At 37.8% G+C, this 24,719-nt stretch overlaps 1 protein-coding gene across 1 annotated transcript in view; it reads left to right on the top strand.

Annotated features, from left to right (window-relative positions):
• The window catches only part of LOC136853246 (uncharacterized), a 53,077-nt gene extending 28,632 nt beyond the window's left edge, over window positions 1-24,445 (top strand). Inside the window, exons 2-4 of the mRNA XM_067128623.1 lie at window positions 20,710-20,861; window positions 21,471-21,661; window positions 24,128-24,445. Coding sequence (XP_066984724.1) covers window positions 20,729-20,861; window positions 21,471-21,661; window positions 24,128-24,190 — 387 coding nt within the window. The 5' untranslated portion in view covers window positions 20,710-20,728 and the 3' untranslated portion in view covers window positions 24,191-24,445. The remainder of the gene's footprint in view (window positions 1-20,709; window positions 20,862-21,470; window positions 21,662-24,127) is intronic.
• The last annotated feature ends 274 nt before the right edge of the window (window positions 24,446-24,719 follow it).

The raw sequence follows: 24,719 nt of genomic DNA, 5'->3' as shown, positions 1-24,719 counted from the left end.
AGTGAGGACGCAAATAATATTGTCAAAATGAACACACAGAAATCTGAACAAAAAAATAATTATTTATTTGCAGACTTTACAAATCAGAAAGAGCAATAAAATCTGTAAAATATGGACAAATTGTAACAACGAAAAGAGAAGGACAAACATGTGAAATTGTTTTTAACGATGAAAGCAATAAAAAGAAATGGGGTTCCTCATTTCATGTTGCAATGATGGTGAGACAATTTATCATTTATCATAGGTTTCCCCTACGATTGACTGATTTATTTATGGCTACTCAAACTGGCGTAACAACATCTAGGTTATTGACGCCTTTTCCCCTACTCCGAAATGTTAGTGGCCTTCCTGGATGATATAAAGGAGCACAGAAGATATACGAATCTATTTTATAACTAGCAACTAAGGTACACTGCCAAGAATTTCTGGAAAAACTCTGACAGACTAGATACTGTATGACAAAAGAATGAACCATTCCGATGAATTATATGATTGCACCCAACAGTTAAAAGCAAAATATGGATACCATCATTCTTGACGACAAAAAGTGAACAAAATTTAACTAAAGCACAAATGAACTCTTTTAAAGCGGTGTAATAAACGTAGCTTATAATTCAGGGGTTTTTACTTGCTGTTCAAATCACGCGAACTTACCGATGAAAATAATCAACAGAAAAGATAATAAATTAGCGGTTTTTATAAAGAAAAGATCGAACACAGTTATAACGCTTCAATTCTTGCCAACAATCAGTGTGTGCCAACAATCAGTGTGGAGCACGGAAAGGGATTCATCACAATCGGTCTGGAAAATGGAATTTTTGAATGCTTCTCACTTCCAAACAATCATATAGATAAAAATTGTCCCGAAGTAACATTCTCAAATATTGACAGAAACAAAGATATTTCAAACACAGTTAAGTAAGACAAATAGTCCTTTGATCATATTATGAAAAGCTTTCTTACTTTGCTCATTTCCAAAGACGCTGACAGGAACGAAACCTCAGTACATAATTGGAAAATAAACTAGAGGCGGGTTTTCTTGGTAAAAAAAAAAGTCACACGGTATTTGAAGTGCGCATAGCCTAAAAACAAATGACTCTAGCACATGTAATAAAATAAGGCATCTTCTACATAGAGAAGAATAACAAGTAAAAAATGCGCCGAAGTTTCTTCGGCGCAGTCGAGCTTTCTGTACAGCGTATAACGCTGTATGAGACTCTCAGCCATGGGGCCCATGAAACTCTCAGCCGCGGCCCATAAAACTCTCAGCCACGGCCCGGTGGTGGCCTACGTTGTTGGCACCTATAACGGCACCAGACACACGATCATGGCTAACTGTAACCTTAAATAAAATAAAAACTATTGATGCCAGAGGGCTGCAATTTGGTATGTTTGATGATTGGAGGGTGGATGATCAACATACCACTTTGCAGCCCTCTAGCCTCAGTAGATTGTAAGATCTGAGGGTAGACAGAAAAAGTACGGACGGAGAGACAAACCCGGCACAATAGTTTTCTTTTACAGAAAACTAAAACTAGATATTCTGACAGAGCAGCGAGAACGCCTGAAGACCAAAACATTCAGCTCCCAAGTTCGAACAACAGCGGCGAGGGCAAATAAGCTCAGGAGCGAATTATGTGATCCGATTTCGCAAGAGCAATAATGTCAATTTAGTCCTGGAATTGCTGCTGGAGGCTTCCCGCTTCTTCTTCTTCTTCTTCTTCTTCTTCTTCTTCTTCTTCTTCTTCCGGCGCGCGGCTCCATGAAAATTGATCAGGGGGTTAATAAGCACGTGCGCATAGCAACACTAATGCGTCGGGATTCTTTCAGTCATGAACTACAGGAATACTGACGTGAGCGAGGCTTGGAGTAATTGTAATTGTAATCTAATTGAAATGTAATAATATTAATTACACATTTTGAAGGTAATTTTATTTTTTATTTCTATTTAATGGTAATTGTAATTGTACTTTAATTGAAATTTAATTACACATTTTTAAGGTAATTGTAATTGTATTTGTAATTTTTTCTATTTAATGGTAATTGTAATTGTAATTGCAATTGGATTTTTCAAAGAATAAAGTAATTTTATTTTTAATTGTAATTAAAACTATTGTGCCGGCTTTGTCTGTCCATCTGCGCTTTATTCAGTCTGCACTTTTTTGTCCGCTTTCAGATCTTAAAACCCACAGAGGCCAGAGGGCTGCAAATTGATATGTTGATCATCTACTCTCTAATCATCAAACATACCAAATTGCAGCCCTCTAGCCTCAGCAGTTTTTATTTTATTAAATGTTACAGTTAGCCATGATTGTGGTTCTGGCACAATCACAGGTCACCACGGCCGGCTGAGAGTTTCATGGACCGCGGCTCATACAACATTATACCGAGACCACTGAAAGATAGATCTATTTTCGGTGGCCTTGATTATGCGCTGTAGCGGCTGTACAGAAAACTCGATTGCGCCGAAGAACCTTTGGCGCATTTTTTACCTGTATATAATGATTTATGATTACAATTGTTGCATAAACTGATTTTTAAAGGGGACCAAACTCTCACATACTTCTTTTTTGCAACATTCTGCATTTTGTTTGTTTTTTCCACGGGAATGTCAGGTGTATGAAATATAATTACGCAACAAATAAGATGTATGCGTTTTTCCATCCTTGTAATTGTATAGTTGTAATTGTAATTCGATAATACGACGGGTAATTATAATTGTAATTGTAATTGACATAAAGCATATGTAATAACTCCAAGCCAGACATAACATAACAGCTACTTGGCTGACGAACCGGGATGTAATACCTATGAAGATTGATTCACATTATACCATCACGTCACCGACACATCACGTCACGTCACGTCACCGTCCCATCAGCCGTGCCTTGTATTCACACTATCCATCACAATCCCGTTCAGTTCGTGACAACCTCAGCGACTCGGAGATTTAGCGTTAAAGAAACTTGCAGAAGCACCGTCACTTCGTCACGTCAAAATATTCTTTCCAAGAAAACGTGTCGTGATGTGACGGTGGGTGCCGTGTGCTTGATGGTGACGTGACGTGATGTTGTGAACAAGTACATTCGATTACATGTAAGAAATTCTCACGTACTTTGTCGTGACGTGATGTGTCGGTGACGTGATGTTATAATGTGAATCAGCTTTGATACGTTAGCCATACCAGACAGGGCAACAGGTCCACGGTCATAGTCTGACAAAACGTATAAGAGTACCAACATGGCGTTCACTTCGGGAACGATAGCATGATGCTGACATCAGCTAAACAGTAGTAGCATTAGAATGAGCCAGCAACTTTCCGGCACGGGCTCTTGCTCCCGGAGCAGCCCGCAAAATCTAGACAATAGCACAGACTTCACTTCCACAAATATAGATACAAACGGCAGTAACCGTTGGCTACTTCTAGAAAGACAAAACATTTCATTTAAGCCTGTAGTTGGACACTTTTGAATTGTGTGAGGCCTGGGATGGAGGTAATGGTGTGAGGCTCCCAGGGGTAGGGGAAGAGTGTGGGAGGGCCCAGTTTTTTACCGGGGCCTGAAAGGGCGATGCTTAGCATGGCCACCGACAGAGAGCTTAGGCCCTGACTGTAGGCATTATTTATGGTGTTTTTACAGCATCCCTTCTGTACCTAGCTATACCACTTTTTAGCCTCTTACTTAAGATTTTTTTTTCCAGTCTGCTGTCCAACCACTCCAACTCACTCTTTTCACTGACTCGAGCGCCGAATGGCTGGAAGTGCCCCGGTGCTTGACTTCATAGCCAAATTTCCATATATCGTCGTTGAACGCCAAAGGTGTACAGCGCTAGATTAAGCATGGCGGGCAACAAATTCGGCTCCAAAATGGAAAACTGCAGTGTCTGCAAAATTTTCGAAATTGAGATATGCCACCTACTGGGCTCGTGAAACACTAATACCTAAGTTACTGCAGTTTCAGAATGATTCTTCAATGCTTTGTTTAGGGGGTCCCATTTGCAGTATCTGCAAAATCAGTAGTAAGGTCAGGGAGTATCTACCATTTTTCTCAGTTTTGTATTTTTGCAGATAATGCAGTCTTCCATTTTAGGGCAGAATACGCCCATGATAAATTGAAAGTTCACTTTACCCCCTTCAAAGCAGTCGAAAAGGAGCAGAATAGGGCACATGATCTCTTTATCAAAGTTATCAAGGAAGCCAAAATAAATATAACGATATTTTATGAAAGCTTTCCATAACTTATAGTTATTGTCGTGGCATGCCACTCAGATGTTTCGGGTTCGCGTCTCCCCCTAGGGCAATGAAGAATCACTGGCTCTGTATCATGATCAGTTACTGCCGCAGTGTGGGGGTCTGCTGCGGTGGGAGGTTGAAACCAACATTCTTTGGAAGCTTAAAGAATTTCAAGTCGATGGCCCCTTTGGTGGGCTTGTTCCACGTGAATAGGTTCAGTCCACTGAATAATAATAATAATAATAATAATAATAATAATAATAATAATAATAATAATAATAATAATAATAATAATAATAATTTATGCTACTGGGATACTGAAAGGACACTTAAATATTTCCACCAGACCTTGAGATTAACACGATCAACTCCTGTGAGGATGACCCGAAGAGTTTCTTCTTAATAAAAAAGATTAAATCGTACCTAATGAATCACAACACTTACAAACTTTATTAGTTAGAAGTAAAATGTTATGAGATTCAGACAGTTTTTGCGTGAGCGGTTTGTTTCTATTTTAGTATAAAATTGCATAATCACACAATATTTGTTCGGCTCTCTGCCCTGGTCTGCAGTCTGGGATTAGGTCATGTGGGTTGGCTGGAATAGAAACTTTAGACCCAAGACCAAGCACTGGGACCTCTGAGGTCATTCAGCTGTTAGGACAGGGTGGAGAGCAAGACAGAAGAAGGATATGAACGGAGGCACAGTAAAAGGAACGAAAGGAGGTTTCAGCTTTGGGGCCAAACGGACGCTGCAACGAATCTTAAATAATGCCTACAGAGCACCGCGTGAGGCGCACTGACGGCACAACCACTCTACGGGGATATGGGTTGGTTATCAAGTAACTATGGACCAAGATGTCCGAGAAGTGGAATTCGGGAGAACATTATCAAATTTCTGGGAGTGGACGAAGGGAGTGACTCTTATTGATCTGAGGGATTCTCTGATAAAAGATTCTCATTCCCGGCCTGGAATTTTTACGAGAGAAGATGAAAACAATTGATAGTGCTTGCAGCATGAGCTAGTGGAAATTGGGAAATCTGTAAAGAAACAAGTAAAAAACGCGCCGAAGTTTCTTCGGGGCAATCGATTTTTCTGTACAGCGTATGATGCTGTATGAAACTCTCAGCCGCTGTCCATAAAATTTTCAGTCACGGCCCGGTGGTGATTTGTGTTGTTGGCATCTACAGCGGTACCAGACGCACGATCACGGCTAACTTTAACCTTAAATGAGATAAAAACTACTGAGGAGGCTAGAGGACTGCAATCTGGTCTGTTTGATGATTGGAGGGTGGATGATCAACATACGACTCTGCAGCCCTCTAGCCTCGGTGGTTCTTAAGATCTGAGGGCGAGGAGACAGACAAAGCCCTCTGAATAGTTTTCTTTTACAGAAAACTAAAACTTTATCAAACAAAAAACACATGCTTTTGGATAATATGCTCTCGTTAGCGGAACTCGAAGCAGCTAATGCTATCGAGTGTGTTAACCAGACTGGGATTATAACCGGAGAGTTTTGGCCGCATGCCATGAGTCAAGATTAAGCACTGGACAAGCAGCCCGCAGAACCCAGCTGACATTACATTACCATAATCTAGGAAAGTATTACAGTTCGGAGTTGAGAAGGAGAACTTGGTTGGGTAGACGACGGGGTAGGCACCGACAGAGAGAAAGAGAGAGAGACAGACAGACAGACAGACAGGCGGACAGAGAGAGAGAGAGAGAGAGAGAGAGAGAGAGAGAGAGAGAGAGAGAGAGAGAGAGAGAGAGAGATGTACAAACTTTATTCTCTCTCATGTTAGTTTCCTATAATAGAAAACTATTGAGATGACTATTTTGTCTGTCCGCACTCAGATCTTAAGACCCACTGAGGCTACATGGCTGCAGATTGGTATGTTGATCATCAACCCTCCAATCATCAAACATACCAAACTGCAGCCCTCCAGTCTCAGTAGCTTTTATTTTATTTAAGGGTATAGGTAGCCATAATCATACTTCTGGCAACGATATAGGATAGACCACCACCTGGCCATGGTTAAAGTTTCATGGGCCGCGGCTCATACAGCGTTATACCAAGACACCGAAAGGTAGATCTATTTTCGGTGGTTTGATTATATCCCGTACAGAAAAGAAACTTCGGCGCATTTTTTACTTGTTTACTTAAGTATGCATTGCTAGTCACGGGTTCAAAATAATTCTCTTCGTGACAAAATAACATAAATATTCCGTTTGCACGGCTGGAAGAGGGCTCGTTTATTCTAGGCAATTTCTAAATGGCTTGCCAGAATTCCTCTACATCTCATATGTCACATTCTTTTTTATTTATGACGAGGTAGTTAGTACCTTTCTTGCTTAACACACACACACACACATGTATGTATGTATGTATGTATGTATGTATGTATGTATGAATGTGTTTATGTATATGGTAATATATATATATATATATATATATATATATATATATATATATATATATATATATATATATATATATATATATATATATATATATATATATATATATATATATATATATATATATATATATATATGTCTTTTACTGTAAGACAACAGTACAATATGAAGATAAAAGGCCAACAGAACACTGCTTATATTATAAACATATATTTCGATATATATATTCTGTGCCCCTATTCACTGGTAGATTATGGACGGATGATAGATACAGGGGTATACATACAAAATATATGTTGGTGTGGCAGTAAGTCAACAGTTGGCATGCAGGTGGCCATTGACCCAGGAAGGATATACCCTTGTATCTATCATCTGTCCATATTTTACCAGTGAACAGGGGCATTCAGAAAGAAGTGCTCGGATGATATATATGGTTGCAACGTTCAAACAGTGTTTTATTGGCCTGTTTATCTTCATATATATATATATTGATATATATATATATATATATATATATATATATATATAATTATATCCATATATTTACCATATGAATATATATATATATATATATATATTATATATAAATATATGGTTATCAAAGTCAAACAGTTGTTTTAGACCTGATTTACAGCATCGAGTTAGGGGAGAAGGAGAAATCCTTGTATTTATTTCAATGTATTTATTATACTGACGTTTAGGATCTATGTGTCATTTTTTCCAAATATGTAATTGTAATAGACAACAGAATTAAAAATAGACTCAGATTTTAAAACCTGAAAAAAATTTTACATAAAAGTATAAAAGAAACATAACAGAAAGATTAAATATCAGTCCACGTCAACACCTCTGTACAATGAGTTTCGTTCTGAACCAAAACGGACCCTGAATGTCACTCAGCTTTTGCCTTCAGCACTATTTTATTCATTTTCTTTCTGTTATGTTTCTTTTTATACTTTTATGTGACAATTTCTTTTTCTCGTTTTAAAATCTGAGTCTATTTTTAATTCATTGTCCTTTTAATTTATAGCTTTGAAAATGGGACACATGGTCCTGAAACGTCAGCATAATACAAATTACACTGAAAGGGAACACAAGGAATTCTCCTTCTCACACACTAACTAACATATAATATATATATATATATATATATATATATATATATATATATATATATATATATATATATATATATATATATATATAATGATAGAATCTATTGGCCACAAGACCAGGAAGATACATATGTAATTGTAATAGGTACAATGCCCTCATCATTCTGCTCTAAAATATACACCTGAAAACGAAAATTACAATAAAATGAATGAGTCATAATAAACTTTATCCTTACTCGAAATATATCAAATGACAATAGTATACGTTCTATTAGCGGTGATTCGTTAAAATACATCAAAATTAAAATTTCAAACATAAAAATCTGAAAAAGGCTTTGCAGTGACAAATGTAAACAAAACCACTCACAAGAATTCAAGAAATTTAAGAGGGCTAATTGTGTACCTATTATGAAATTACACATACAGTTGAACACACAGACGATTGTTGTTATATATCCGGCTTATCTTTTATATAGTTACGACTATAAATTTACACAGTCTACACACAAAAGACACACACACAAAATCCACACACAGGATGGTCTTGTGTTAAACTATATATATATATATATATGGTTTATATATATATATATATATATATATATATATATATATATATATATATATATATATATATATATATACAAACATTGCTACAAACGTCCTTTAATATCCAATTCGCTCTACCTCGGAAATAATATATTTTCATATATGTTACCGAAGGGGAATTTTTTAGTTGATAATAAGTTCGTCGTCCCGTGGGCTCGACGAACTTATTATCAACTAAAAAATTCCCCTTCGGTAACATATATGAAAATATATTATTTCCGAGGTAGAGCGAATTGGATATTAAAGGACGTTTGTAGCTTAATGCTTGTGTATATGAATCACGGTGATGTGATAAAATTTCATTCATATATACATATATAGATATGTATATATGTATATATATAATGTTCGTATGGTGTGCGCGCGCGTGTACGACAGAAAGAGTGCATCTGCATACTGGCGAGAAATACTCAAAATGTTCGTAGCTCGAGTCACCCTGTTATACCCACATTCATTCAGTATTCTTTTCTGCACCGGAGTAACGGTAATTAGATCAGCAGAAATACTTGCGCGAGTTTGTAATTCTGCGTAGAGTGAAGAGGACAGTTAAGACCGAAAACTCTCTCCTCCAATCTAACTTTGCGCGCAGTGAAATCGCCGAGTATGTTGTACAAGAAAACATTTCTGAATGATCTTGTATCAAAACACGTACACTGTTGCTGAGTGTTTCGGGATGAATACTTTGAAAGAAACAAATATAAATAAGATCTAAAAAGACATTAGTCTTTGTAAACAAATCAGTAAATCCAGCGCCACGCTCTTGATAAACAACGCATCAATAAAAACCTGGTAAATAGAATATACTGTAAATAGATCTTGTATTAAACCACGTACACTGTTACTGAGCATTTCGGGATGAATACTTTTAAAAACATAGATATAAATAAGACCCAGAGATATTAGTCTTTGTGAACAAATGAATCAATCCGCCGCCATGCCCTTTATAAACAACGCATCAATAAAAATCTCGCAAATGGAATATAAATAGATGAATTGTATGTCAAACCAACCTTTCTCCATTTTCCTTCTGCCACAGGATCCCCGGACTCGTAATGAAAAACATACAGACAATGCAATTAAATCACCCTATCAATCAAGACCTCTAGATCCATTTTTCAGACCTTCTGAACGATCCTCTATATACGAACGAGCTTTTAGAATTGCGGTCGACACTAACTAGAACTTTGTTACTTGAATAAATACGGGCAGATGGCAGTCCCATGCCCAGGTTCACCATACAAGTCATCGGCTTCAATTTATAAAAAGAGTGTGCACGAATTTGGGTGGGTGAGACATATGTTAAAGCCAGTATTGAATAAACACTGGCACACGCGTCCTCTGTACATGTGTCATGTAAAATCGTGCCTTTGTATTTTTTACCAACACCTTCTTTGTTAAAATGTTTTTACGGCTATTATTATTTTGTCGTTAAAAGGAGGAATACAGAGAGAGAGAGAGAGAGAGAGAGAGAGAGAGAGAGAGAGAGAGAGAGAGAGAGAGAATATATGTATATGTATATATAAATGTATATATATGTATGTATATATATAAATGCATATATATACATATATTATGTATATACATGCATATATGTATGTATATATATATATATATATATATATATATATATATATATATATATCATTTATTCTCGCACCCTCTGACTAATGCTTATTCGGTCGAAAGCACAAAGCAATTCCGCCCCAAAACGCATTGTTTGTAATCGAGAGCAATCATGTTCAAATTACAAGGAGGGATGATAGGACCACGCTTGTTCAGAATAATCCTCAGGTGACTTATACTAAAAGGGATAGGGGAGCTGGGATTAACAGAAAGTAGGGAATGCGAATGTAGATTTAGATGTACAAAACATACGTTCATTTCCCTTGTTACCAACTATATAACTGGAGGATACAATACCCTACAGTTCAGTCAGTGGAAGTCGAATGAATGAACAAAATAATAAACGACTGCGTAGCGACAGTGCGACACCAAACTTTGCTTTCTCGGCTCGAAGTGTTCGAGTATACTTTTGACATTCTCAGGTATATTCTTCAGCGACAATAACTTCCTACGCTTAAAGGTTTCCTGCTAGCTCTAAAGATCGATTTCCAGGTTCAAGAGGTGGGGCAGAGACTCCCAAAACGAAAAGTTTCCAGCAAGGTCTGGAGATTGGTTTCCAGGTTCTCGGGGGTAAAGCAGAAACTTCTTAAGAGGTTAGGTTTCCAGCAAGGTCTGGAAATTGGTTTCCAAGTTCTCCGGGTGAAGCAGAAACTTCAACTCGAGGTAAAGCAGGAACTTCCAAATCGGAAAAGTTTCCAGCAAGGTCTGGAGGGTGGTTTCCTGGTACTCGAGGTAAAGCAGAACCTTACCAAGTGAAAAGGTTTCCAGCAAGGTCTGGAGATTGGTTTCCAGGTTCTCGGGGGTAAAACAGAAACTTCTTAAGAGGTTAGGTTTCCGGCAAGGTCTGGAAATTGGTTTCCAAGTTCTCCGGGTGAAGCAGAAACTTCAACTCGAAGTAAAGCAGGAACTTCCAAATCGGAAAAGCTTCCAGCAAGGTCTGGAGGGTGGTTTCCTGGTACTCGAGTTCAAGCAGAACCTTACCAAATGAAAAGGTTTCCAGCAAGCTCTGGAGATTTATTTCCTGGTACTCGAGGTAAAGCAGAACCTTACCAAGTGAAAAGGTTTCCAGCAAGGTCTGGAGATTGGTTTCCAGATTGTCGAAGTTAAGCAGAAACTTTCTTCTAAGTGGAAAGGTTTCTAGCAAGGTCTGGGGATTGGTTTCCAGGTTCTCGAGGTAAAGCAAAACCTTACCAGGTGGAAAGGTTTCCAGCAAGGTCTGGAGATTGGTTTCCAGGTTGTCGAAGTAAAGCAGAAAATTTCAAAGCGGAAAAGATTCCAGCAAGATCTGGAGATTAGTTTCCAGGTTCTCGAGGTAAAGCAGAAAGGTTTCCAGCAAGGTTTAAAGATTGGTTTCCAGGTTTTCGAGGCAAAGCAGATACTTTCGAAGTGGAAATGTTGCCAGTTAGGTTTAGAGATTGGTTTCCAGGTTCTTCATCAGATCTGTACACAATAAAAATATCGTCCACGTATCATACCATGCAAAAGGTCTAAGATCATCAAGTAATTTTTCCACACCTAATCTCTCTCTCAAAAAAATCCAAGCAAAAATTAGCTAATTTTGGAAAATGGGACGAGCCCACAAAAACTTTGTCCTTTTGCTGAAAAAATAGTTTCCTTCAAGTTCAAATATAGTAACTTTAATGACACTATAAGAAGATTGCAAAATTTATCAATAGGTAATGAAGGGTCAAAAACGCCTTCATTAAGTATTGTCAAATTATCCAGGACAAATTGCAGACGAACATTCGTAAAAAGAGAGACAATATCCCAGCCATACATGGTACCAACATAACCACATCGCCGAATTTTATTATTATTATTATCATTGTTATTATTATTTCACAATGAACAAGCACACCAAAGGAGCCACTGACTTGAAATTCAAGCTTCCAAAGAATGTTGGTGTCAACCTCCCACTGCAGCAGACCCCACACTGCAGCAGTAACTGATCATTGATACAGAGCCAGTGATTCTTCATCGTCCTGGGGGAGAAACGAACCTGCGACATCTGAGTGGCATGCTACGACACCAACCACTGTACCAGCAGGCCAATAAAATCAGGGCTATGTCTCAAATGTGAGCTCGAGGCTTTAGCAACTAAACTTCCTAGAATTTCATTTAACCAAACAGAAAGATCCGTTTGCATGAAGAACGCACATTCTAACTCTTGTATTCATTTAGTTTTCTGTAAAAGAAAACTATTGTGGCGGCTTTGTCTGTTCGTCCGCACTTTTTCTGTCCGCCCTCAGATCTTAAAAACTACTGAGGCTAGAGGGCTGCAAATTGGTATGTTGATCATCCACCCTCCAATCATCAAACATATCAAATTGCAGCCATCTAGCCTCAGTAGTTTTTATTTTAATTAAAGTTAAAGTTAGCCATAATCGTACTTCTGGCACTATTATAGGTACCAACAAAAAAGGCCACCACCGGACCGTGGCTGAGTTTTATGGGCCTAAGCTGAGAGTTTCATGGTCCGTCGCTGAAAGTTTCATACAGCATTATATAGTACACTGTACAGAAAACTCTATTGCACCGAAGAAACTAGTGCGCATTTTTCACTTGTTTACTCTCATCGTGATGTCAAGGTGAAAAGTAACGCGCTGACCGAATTACCTTTTGCTGGCAAATCGTGCTGTGATCATTACTTTTTCGAGAAAGAGTTAAACTTTCCAGTTTCAAGTTTCAGCAACTTGTACTATACCTAATATCTTACAGAAATTGTCTCTCTCGGGCAGTGGTTCCCAACCTATGGGTAATTTCCCACAACTGGGCAATTTGGATAATCTGTAAGGGTAATGGAAGGCTACTATATATATGATTTATAAATTGTATCTTAAAATTTAGAAATTGAACAAAAACATGAGTTGGCAACTTGGCCTGACTGGCAGACGGAGCTGGTGAGTGCTGATTCTGCTGAACCTCAGTCAGTGGCTGCTTGCAGCAGTTTAGTAACATATCTTTGCAGTACTCTCTGTAGAAACCTCATTACAGGTTTGCTTTGTTCTTTATTGCTGTTTTTTCTGTTGTTTTTTTTATTACAGCACTATAGATTCTATGAATCTAAAATATAGATTCATAGAATATATACTACTGTAATTACTTTTGATGATGTGGGTAAAACAAACATGAAAAAGTCAGTAAATGGGCGATGTAATGAAAAAGGTCGGGAACCATTGCTTTAGGCTATGGCTAGGACTTAGGAGAATGTATTGTCACCCAGAGGAACAATCAATTTGCACAACCGCTATTTCACAAATCACTTCCACTCCCTTTCGGCGAGGAGCTTAAAGGTATTTGGAAAAAGAATAAATATAGAAAAACACGGGTGCAATATTAATTTCCAGCACCCTTATACTACTGGGAGGTTGTCATCCAAAACGGTGGCCGGTAATAAAAGTCACAGGAAAAAAAAGTCACAATTTTGGCTAGGAAAGAAAATCACATGAATTTATGATGGCCGGTAATCAAGTCACGGAGGGAAAATTCACAATATGATAATTATGATAATTACAGTCTTTTGTTTATGTTTATACGGAAATCCCCAACGGACTTGTACTCAACACACCGCAAGGGTGGGTACATACCGGGTTAAACCCCCTAGGGGTCACTATCTAGGAAAGATCCAAGTAGTGTGAACAAAACCAATACGTATAACAAGTGGTGGGTTTTCCCTCTCGCTGGAAATCTGAATTTTGTGTCATGGGGAACCAGGAGGAGGTCATCAGGTAGGCGACGCGACTAGGGAAAGCAGCAGGAATCCTAGTTTACCCCGGAAGTCCTGAGTGATGGAGGAAAGTGACAAATAAACGTCTTGAGAAAGGAAGTACAGCATATCTTAGTTTAACCAGACCACTGAAGAGCTGATTAACAGCTCTCCTAGAGAGGGCTGGCCCCAAGGATTAGACTTCTTTTACGTGGCTAAGAACCACATTACAGCGAGAAATGAATTTCTGTCACCAGAAATGAATTCCTCTAATTCTTCGTTGGCTAGCCGGAGACTCGAACTCTGGCCTAGCAGAGTGCTAGCTGAGAACTCTACCGACTCATTTAACGAGGAACTTGACGTGTTGAGGAAACAGGACGGAAAGGAAATAACTGTCTTGGGATGAATGTAAGGCCACAATAACTGGAACGTGAAAGGAGAGAGAGAGAGAGAGAGAGAGAGAGAGAGAGAGCTATAAATAGAAAATTCGTGACGAAAGGGACAAGGAAGGAAAATTAAGTATACCTTAGTTTAACCAGACCGCTGAGGAGCTGATTAACAGCTCTCCTAGAGAGGGCTGGCCCCAAGGATTAGACTTATTTTACGTGGCTAAGAACCAACTGGTTACCTAGCGACGAGACCTACAGCTTATTGTGGAATGCGAACCACATTACAGCGAGCAATAAATTTCTATCACCAGAAATAAATTCCTCTAATTCTTCATTGGCCGGTCGGAGAATCGAACGCGGGACCAGCAGAGTGCTAGCCGAGAACGATACCAACCCGCCCAATGAGGAACTGGGACAAGGAAGAAAAAGCTACGAAAACCAAATAATAATAATAATAATAATAATAATAATAATAATAATAATAATAATAATAATAATAATAATAATAATCTTTCTTGCGGCTCAGGGCCATATACATGGAAGATACAAATAAAATCCACACAATCTAGACACATAAGGTAACATGACAAAAATGATTATCGGCATTATCCACACAGTTGCTGAAGAAGTAGAAAAAATAGAATTCATAATAATGGTAATGACAGCAATTATATGGGAAATAATAGACACAAATTAAAAATGATAACAATAAAAAATACAGATTGCAGACAGGCAGACGGCAACTGACACAGCAGAATCAGACCCATGCAAATGCCCTCCAACTCACGACCGGTTAGGCCTAGGGAATGCACGCGTCAATTTGAGGGGCGTTTTCGCACGGGTCTACATTTCGAAGTCTCTCTGACAGATCGACAGTCTTCAGAAAGGTCTAAAATTAGCACCTCTCAACGCCGCCATTTCACCTTGCCCTCAGTCACTTCTCTATGCCTTCGTTCGCTGTCTTTGACGGCAGTCGTTTGTTGTGTGTGCGTGTTTATGTATGTGTGTTTGTGTGCGCAAATGTCGAGTGACAAATACGTTTATCAATAAACAGATCGGTATATACATCAGAATATGTGATTGTGCAATGAAACAAGTAAAAAATGCGCCGAAGTATCTTCGGCGCAATCGAGTTTTCTGTACTGCGTATAATCAAAGCCACCGAAAACAGACCTATCTTTCGGTGGTCTCGGTATAATGCTGTATGAGCCGCGGCCCATGAGTCTTTAACCACGGCCCGGTGGTGGCCTGTCCTACATCGTTGCCAGATGCGCGATTATGGCTAACTTTAACCTTAAATAAAATAAAAGCTACTGAGGCTAGAGGGCTACAATTTGGTATGTTTGATGATTGGAGGGTGGGTGATCAACATACCAATTTGCAGCCCTCTAGCCTCAGTAGATTTTAAGATCTGAGGGCGGACAGAAAAAAGTGCGGATAGAAAAAGTGCGGACAGAAAAAAGTGCGGATAGAAAAAAGTGCAGACGGACAGACAAAGCCGGCACAATAGTTTTTTTTTACAAAAAACTAAAAATGCATTTAAAAGACGACAAAATGTTCGCTATCCCCCATCATGGATGAGCAATAATATTGGAACCTCCACTAACAAACGTTACAAAATGGGATAAGATGAAATTATATTCTTCTTTTAGGTCAAACTGGCCTTATGCCAGCCAGCACGGGCTCTTGGTCTTGGGAGGAAGATTTACAAGGACAGCTCACCTATAAACAACAACAAACAAACAAAATAAACAAAGAGACGCCTACATAAGCACCACACGTGCGTGATACCAGACGGCAGCGGCGAAACCCCTTAAAACCGAATAAATAATTAATTAATTCCTCCTGTTATAATACGCAGCGAGAAGTGAGTGTGTTGCCTGCTTTGTTATTATGACCCGAAGAAGAAGAAGAAAAAATTACGGCTCATAATATGGCAACAAAGCAAGTGTGTTAATTGAAATGGTAGACGGATATACTTCCTGGTCCTCTCTCTCTCTCTCTCTCTCTCTCTCTCTCTCTCTCTCTCTCTCACACAGATAGAAGGACGGTTGAAGTGGTAAAAGCAATAAGTAATTTTCCTCATATACGGATACATTGCAAGTATGTGCTAATGTTCGTTGAAAAATTTAGAACAGAAAGAAAACCTGAGAAGTTTTACAAAATAATGACTTTATATATATTTATATATATATGTGTGTGTATACATATAAATATATATGTGTGTATATATATATATATATATATATATATATATATATATATATATATATATATATATATATATATATATATATATACATATACTGTATATACTGTATATCATAGCAATGATCCAGCATCCGATTCTTCCACTCCCAAGGAACAGTCTGATTAAAGCCATACCGTCTGCTTCTAAGGGTACTAAAATCATCTTCTACTTCCACTTTCGTGAACTCGATGTGTTTCTGAAATATGATCCGTTGAAACTCGTCGAAAGGCCGCTCTGCTCGACGAAGAATTCTCCTTGGTAAAATCGACTTGGGCATCACTTGCGCACACATACAATTCCGTAAAAAGTTAAGTCGAAGTTTCAGCTTGTGAGCTTTGGTAAGGGCATCGCAGAAAGACGTCACGAGTAGAACGAGGCTCAGAAAATTCACAGAAAAGGTGTAGAAGTTGCGCGTGGTTTCCATTATGCTTAAAAATTACACTGAATAAGCTCGCAAGCTGAAACTTCGACTTGACTTTTTAAGGAATTGTGTGTGTGCGCAATTGATGCCCAAGTCGATTTTACCAAGGAGAATTCTTCGTCGAGCAGAGCGGCCTTTCGACGAGTTTCAGCGGATCATACTTCAGAAACTTATATGTATAGTAATTTCAATAGAGGTTTGCAAACAATTAAGGTAAAATGAATACCGCGTAATACACTGAAATAATACAATAACCTGATACTTCTTTGCCAAAGAGTAAAGGGCCCTAATGAAATTCAGCAGCTCATGTCTTGACCCATCCGAGTAAGGGAGGTAGTGCCGTCAGTGCACCTCACGTGGTGCACTGTAGGCGTTACTAAAGGGGCTTTGCTGCGTCCCTCCAGCTCTTAGCTGCAGCTACTTTTTAGCCATTTACTTGACCTCCACTCCCGCTTTCCCTCTTCAATCTTGCTGTTCAGCCTCTCTAACTATCAATTCTTAGTGCAACTGTGGGGTTATCAACCAGTTCCATCTTTAGTTCCTTGGATTTCATCTTCTTTATTTTCTGGATCTCTTTAGCTTCATGTCCAACCACTCCAACTCCCCTTTTTAGTTTTGTGTAAAAGAAAACTAATGTGCCGGCTTTGTCTGTCCGTCCGCACTTTATTCTGTCCGCCCTCAGATCTTAAGACCTACTGATGTTTCTTCAACTGTGCTGGTCCGCTAGTATGGTCGCTAGTGTCGTGACATGCCGCTCAGATGGCGCGAGTTCACGCCTCCCCCAAGGCGCTGAAAAATCACTGGCTCTGTATCGTGATCAGTTACTGCTGCAGTGTGGGGTCTGCTGCGGTGGGAGGTTGAAACCAACATTCTTTGGAAGCTTGAATTTCAAGTCAGTGGCCCCTTTGGTGTGCTTGTTCCTTGTGAATAGGTTTCATCTACCGAAATAATAATAATGATAATAAAAATATTAATGAGTATTCAAAAGTCAAAGGGTTTGATCACGCATTAACATGAGATCCAGAAGTCATGTCCCCTAATGACTTTTCATCTCACAAACTGACATTAAATCATTCCTTGCAAGCCAGAACAGCTTCCAGGCAATTAGCTAAATGGCCCAGATTCCCCGAGTACCTTCAACTGATAATATACATCCTGACGATACTTTAGGCATCTGAAGATTCGGAAATTTTCCGGCAGTTTCGTTCTGTATAAAGCGTTGTCTTCCATTTTCTTAATACTGTGCGTTATGATATAAACATATCAGAGAGAGAGAGAGAGAGAGAGAAAGAGAGTTATTGCTTTCACTATTTCTACCGTTCTTCCGTTTTTCTATCTATGAGAAAGAGAGAGAGAGAGAGAGAGAGAGAGAGAGAGAGAGAGAGAGAGAGAGAGTTATTGCTTTTATTACTTATACCATTCTTCTGAGAGAGAGAGAGAGAGAGAGAGAGAGAGAGAGAGAGAGAGAGAGAGAGAGAGAGAGAGAGGACCAGGCTATATCCATTTACCATTTCAATCAACAAACTTGCTCTGTTACCATATCATGAGCCGTACATTTTTCTTCTTCTGTGAGTCTTAGTAAAGCACATTTTCCAGAACCTTTCGTTCAAGATCCCTACGTTCTAATTGCATGATAATCATGTATGCGTCACTATATTCTTAAACAAAGACGATGAGCAAGAATAATCACCGTACATTTCACATACAATTTCTCTCAAAAGTCATAGTCATTCTCCCCTAACCCACACTGGCAGTTTTCAAAAGGCCATTGATTCGGAAAGAACCCTCTGGGTCAATTGCGCATCCGAACGCAGAAAAGGTGAGCCGAACAAAGGGGTTCTCTCGGTAATGGAAAACTTTATCTGGGGGTATGTGCATTTCTAATATGGATATCGTCACAACATGTTCATTACGATAAGACGTTGTAAGTCTAATTTTGGCTTCACGACGATCTTCATTAACGAAACCCTTTTTTCTTCCTCGACTATTGACTTCATCCAAAACAATGTTCGTTAGACAAAGAATAATGGCTTGCAAAAAAAATTTGGAACAAGGAGAGAGAATATTCATTACTGCACATGACGAACACGCACTGGTTGTTAACGATGAGCATGAACACGAATGTTCAGTGTTCATATGATATATATATATATATATATATATATATATATATATATATATATATATATATATATATATATATATATATATATATATATATATATATATATATATATATATATATATAGACTAGGTGTAAAAGTATTGAAACAGCTATAATTCACAACACTTTAAAATGCATCATGATATAAAACAAAAACGGAACATAAACATAAAAAACTAAGTTAACTTGGGTTTTTATGTTTTTTTTTTACTTTACTTTATATTATAATGTATTTTAAAGTGTTGTCAATTATAGCTGTTTTAATACTTTTAGATCTAGCCAATCAGTACAGTTTTCTTACTGTTTATCTTTATTTTTATGTCATTCTATATATATTTATACACACACATATGTATATATATATTTATATATGTGTATATATATACATACATACATACATATATATATATATATGCATATATATACATATATATATATATATATATATATATATGTGTGTGTGTGTGTGTGTGTGCGTGTGTGTGTGTGTGTGTGTGTACACAAAGAGGAAATTTACCCACATACTCTTGTACATTGCATAAATTTCATCCATTCACTTCCTTTCATTTAATAGTCTTTTCTGAAAAGAAACTTGCCAAAAGCATCCAACAACAATCAGTAAATGGGAAATTAAAAAACAGTTCGGTTACAAGAAAACCTGAACTGACAATAATTATACCTGGAGGTGATTGCGATATAACTGAGAATGACATTCACTTGTTCCACAAATTAACAAACAGACGAGACCTGGACTTCTTCACTGTGCAGAATTTCTTTGTGTTTGACGTCAAAAGATCATAATTGACACCAAGGTTAGCCGGACAGGAAAGTTGACAAAAGAGCTGCTTATAACTGAATAAAAAGAAATGAAGGTTTTTTTTTCACTTAGGTCAGAAGAAATGAATGAAAAGAATTTTTTCACTCAGATCAAAAGACATGAATGAAAAGTAAGTTTTTTTCCACTTAGATCAAAAGGGATGAATGAAAGGAAATGGTTTTTCACTTAGACCAAAAGGAATGAATAAAGAGATATGAAGTTTTTTTTTCACTTAGATCAAAAGGAATGAATGAACAAAATTTTTTTATTTAGCTCAAAAGGAATGAATGAAAAAAATTTTCACTTAGATCAAAAGGAATGAACGAAAAAAAAATTTCACTTAGATCAAAAGGAATGAATGAAAACATTTTTTCACTTAGATCAAAAGGAATGAATGAAAAAAATTTCACTTAGGTCAGAAGGAATGAATGAAAAAAATGTTTTCACTTAGATCAAAAGGAATGAATGAAAAAATTATTTTACTTAGATCAAAAGGAATGAATAAAGAGAGATGAAAATTTTTCCATTTAAATCAAAAGGAATGAATAAAGAGATATGAAGGTGTTTTCACTTATATCAAAAGAAATGAATGAAATGAAATGAAGGTTTTTTCGTCTAGATCAAAATAAATGAATGAAAAGACCTGTTTTTTTTTTCACTTAGATCAAAAGAAATGAATAAAAAAAATTTTTTTTCACTCAGATCAAAAGAAATGATTAAAGAGGTATATAGAGTTTTTCATTAAGACCTCAACCAGTAACTAACTTGCTCATAACCATATGTGGATTTTTACTTCTCAAAGTTTACCATGAGTCAAAACCTGCTTATACATTTAAGGGAAATCCACGTGTGACGATCTCTGGCTGATAGAGCCGTTTCAAAGGTAAATCCCGCCTACGACTACTACTACTGTACTGTTACTCCTAGCTCGCGTCTTCGTGTGATTTTCTCTCTCTCTTGTGCAGATTCAACGGGGAAACGGCGATGTCACCCAGCGCCATGGCTTCTAAGGTCGTACTGGTTGGATGTGCAATCCTTGGACTCGTAGGAATCGTCGCAGGAGCTCCTGAGAGGCCCATTCCGGGTCTAGAGGATTCCAACATTCCACAGGAATTTAGTCAGTATAGAACCTCCCCACACCTCTCTCTCTCTCTCTCTCTCTCTCTCTCTCTCTCTCTCTCTCTCTCTCTAAAGTTCATGCAGACATAGATGACTTGCTTTAAGATACCAGCCTTAATCTCTCTCTCTCTCTCTCTCTCTCTCTCTCTCTCTCTCTCTCTTCTTTTCAATAGAAAATCAAGCATTAGTTCAGAGCTTTGAACTTGTATAACTGAGAAACATTACTTTCTAAAACTTACCTATACTTTTTCCAGTCCTTTCTGTCGTAAAGTTTTGAGTTAAATTAACAAAAAAAGCATGAATATGTTAAATGCAAATTGTATTCTTTCCCAGTCCCCTCTGTCGTAGTAAAGTTCTGAGTTAAATAAAAAAAAACATGAATACATTAAATGCAATTTCTCCCTCAGTTATTCCTAAAATAAATCGTTAGTTATGTATGAATGAGAGAGAGAGAGAGAGAGAGAGAGAGAGAGAGAGAGAGAGAGAGAAATCTAAAGACAGACAGACAGACAGAGAGAAAGAAAGTGAGAGACAGACAGAGAGAGAGAGAGAGAGAGAGAGAGAGATAATGCCGACACAACGTCTTTCTTCCTCCTCTTTCCCTCAGAGATTGACGAAAGCGCCCCTCCCCCCCTGATCCTTCATCGTGAGGAGTGTCAGCCCTGCAACAAGATGAGCGACCTACAGATCGTCTGCGCCAGCAACAGCAAGATCTACATCAACGAGTGCCTCTTCCGGATGGACAAATGCGTGCAAGAGAACCTGACCGTCGTGGAGTGCACTGATGCCCAGAGGACAGTAAGTAAGCCTCGTTATTGACTGTGACTGCGTAATTATGCCCGATCGCAAATTCCTGAGATGTATGCTAGTACGGCACCAGCGTCGGTTTTTTGTCATGCCCCTACGGTTAGGTTAGGTTAGGTTGGGTTAGGTTTGGTTGGAATAGTAACTAGATTGTAATTTGGATGTGGGAAACAGAATGAGATTATTTTCACGAAAATTCTATGGTTAGTTTTTAAGATATGGCGTCCCGCTTTTTTCAGGGAAAGGTCCCGGTACTCGGTTACTTCTCGGGAAAATGCTGTGCGATCATCAGCTGGCCATAATTACCAGACGCGAAACGTGTTTCTGTTTTGAAAACAAAGGGTCCAATCTGAACGATGGCCAAAAAAAGAAAGTTTGCTTTGCGTTACATTCTATGATCAATTCCATATGCAAGGAGGATTTGGCCCCATCTCATGACAAATAAGTTTCTGGTGAACGTATCTGTAGACGAGAACTTTTATGAGCCCAACGTAACACGTATATTACAAACAAAATAATACATAAATAAGTAAAATGAGCACAAAAAGCTAAGCAGACCGTGATAATCTGAAGCTAGCTCAACATAAAAGCAAGTAAAAAATGCGCCGAAGTTTCTTCGGCGCAATCGAGTTTTCTGTACAGCCGCTACAGCGTATAATCAAGGCCACCGAAAATAGATCTATCTTTCGATGGTCTCGGTATAATGCTGTATGAGCCACGGCCCATGGAACTTTAACCTAGGCCGGTGGAGGCCTATCCTATATCGTTGCCAAAAGCAAGATCTTGGCTAACTTTAACCTTAGATAAATAAAAACTACTGAGGTTAGAGGGCTGCAATTTGGTATGTTTGATGGTTGGAGGGTTGATGATCAATATACCATTTTGCAGCCCCCTAGCCTCAGTGGTTTTTAAGATCTGAGGGCGGACAGAATTCAGTGCGGACGGACAGACAAAGCCAGCACCATGGTTTTCTTTTACAGAAAACTAATAAGCACAATCTTTCTTCACATGATCAGATTTAGAATACTCTACATAGTGACGTCCTTCCCCACTATAATCAACGTTCCAGGAAGCTCCCTTGTTGCTTCCCTTGCTCCAGAATCCTGGAACGGATTATTGCATCAGGTTGACCATTCCACCAGCCTCTTCATTAAAAGATTAGATTTCATGAAATTTTATGAATAGGTTTCATATACTGAAATAATAATAATAATAATAATAATAATAATAATAATTTAATAATAATAATAATAATAATAATCTAGGCTGCCAAGCCAAGGAATGGGGCACTTTCGGCCATTCAGAGCATCAGTCTTGTAAATAGGAAGTTAGAGTGGTTGGACAAGAAGATATAAAGATCAGAAGATAAAGGTGGAACTGGGAGAAAACTTGGCAGTTGCACTAAAAAGTAATAGTTAGAGAGGTTGGACAGCGAGACTGAAGTAAGGAATGGAAGTAAAGCAAAGGTTAAAGGTTGCAGTTAACGATTCGAAAGGTTTTTGTAAACACCCATTAGTAACATCTACAGTGAATCATTTGCGGTGCACTGAAGGCATTAAACTGTTTACTGGTTTCATTAAATCAGGCCTGTCCAAGGTATATATATATACATTTTATATATTTTTATATATATATATATATATATATATATTTATATACATACATTTTATACACACACACAAAAACACACACACAACACACATAACTATATTAATATATATATATATTATATATATATATAATATATATATATATATAATCAGAAAGCTACAACTGTTTCTTTTTATTTTTTATGAAATAATTTCATATATGTTACCCTGATGATTTTAGTTGATAATAAGTCCACCGTCCCGTGGGGTCGAACCAGCGACGGACGAGGAATCAGGACTACAGTGAACACTAACGAAATCGGCCCACGGGACGGTGGACTTATTATCAACTAAAACGTCTTCGGTAACATATATGAAAATATATTATTTCCTAGAGTGAAATATTGGAGTTTTTCTGATTGTATATGAATCACGGTGATGTGATAAATAGTCATATATATATATATATATATATATATATATATATATATATATATATATATATATATATATATATATATATATATATATATATATATGATGTAACACAACAGACGCAAATGAAACTTTTCTTTGTAGTTATTGATTTTGCAGAGAATATTTCTTTTATTCAGGATAAGCGGTAAATCTAGTTTTTATGTAAAAAAAAAAAGAGAAATATACTTATACTTATTTTTCTCTAGCGGGCCACTTTAGGCCCACGGGCATGGTGTTGGACGGTCCTGCATTGAATGAAATTCTCTTCGATTCTGGTTTTCAAGACGCTAACTGATCACAGAGGTGCCCCCATCCTTATTCACACTAGTCGAAAAACAATGCCATGCCAACCAAATTATAATCAGAGATCAATTTTGCCTTTTTTCCTTTCCAGCCTCAGAAAACTCCCATGATGCACCAGTACGACGTCGAGTACAATTTCTCTCCTGGACTGTAGTGCCTCTCCACCTGGCAGGAATGGAACCATGACATTTCTCATATTTGGAGCTTCAAAGTGATCAGCCATTTTCATATATTTAATATGGCTCCAAGACTAGGTTCTCTTAGGTCATCAGAACAGCATAGAATAACAAATAAAGCGAATTCTTAGAAATTGCCCTATAATTTTAAAATAATTTATTATGTTTGCTATAAATATTGCTCTCAGTACTACTGAAACGTATTTCTTGTCAAATTAGGTTATTTGCTATGTATTAGAACGCATGTTGTAGTTAATTCAGTATTTCTGATGCAAATAATAAAATGCGAAACCATTACAACTGTACGGTTTGAATTTTACCTCCTCAGCAGAAATGAGCGTTTACATTATTTGGATTTGCAATGCGACACGTCTTCATGAGAGAGAGAGAGAGAGAGAGAGAGAGAGAGAGAGAGAGAGAGAGAGAGAGAGAGAGAGGTCTCTTTAAGGTGGGGCAAGGATTACCCACCTGATGTCATTCCGTTTTGTGGAATGCCTTTTGGTACCT

The sequence above is a fragment of the Macrobrachium rosenbergii genome, chromosome 27 (assembly GCF_040412425.1).
Source record: "Macrobrachium rosenbergii isolate ZJJX-2024 chromosome 27, ASM4041242v1, whole genome shotgun sequence".
NCBI lineage: Eukaryota > Metazoa > Arthropoda > Malacostraca > Decapoda > Palaemonidae > Macrobrachium > Macrobrachium rosenbergii.
This window is presented reverse-complemented; position numbering and strand designations above follow the sequence as displayed.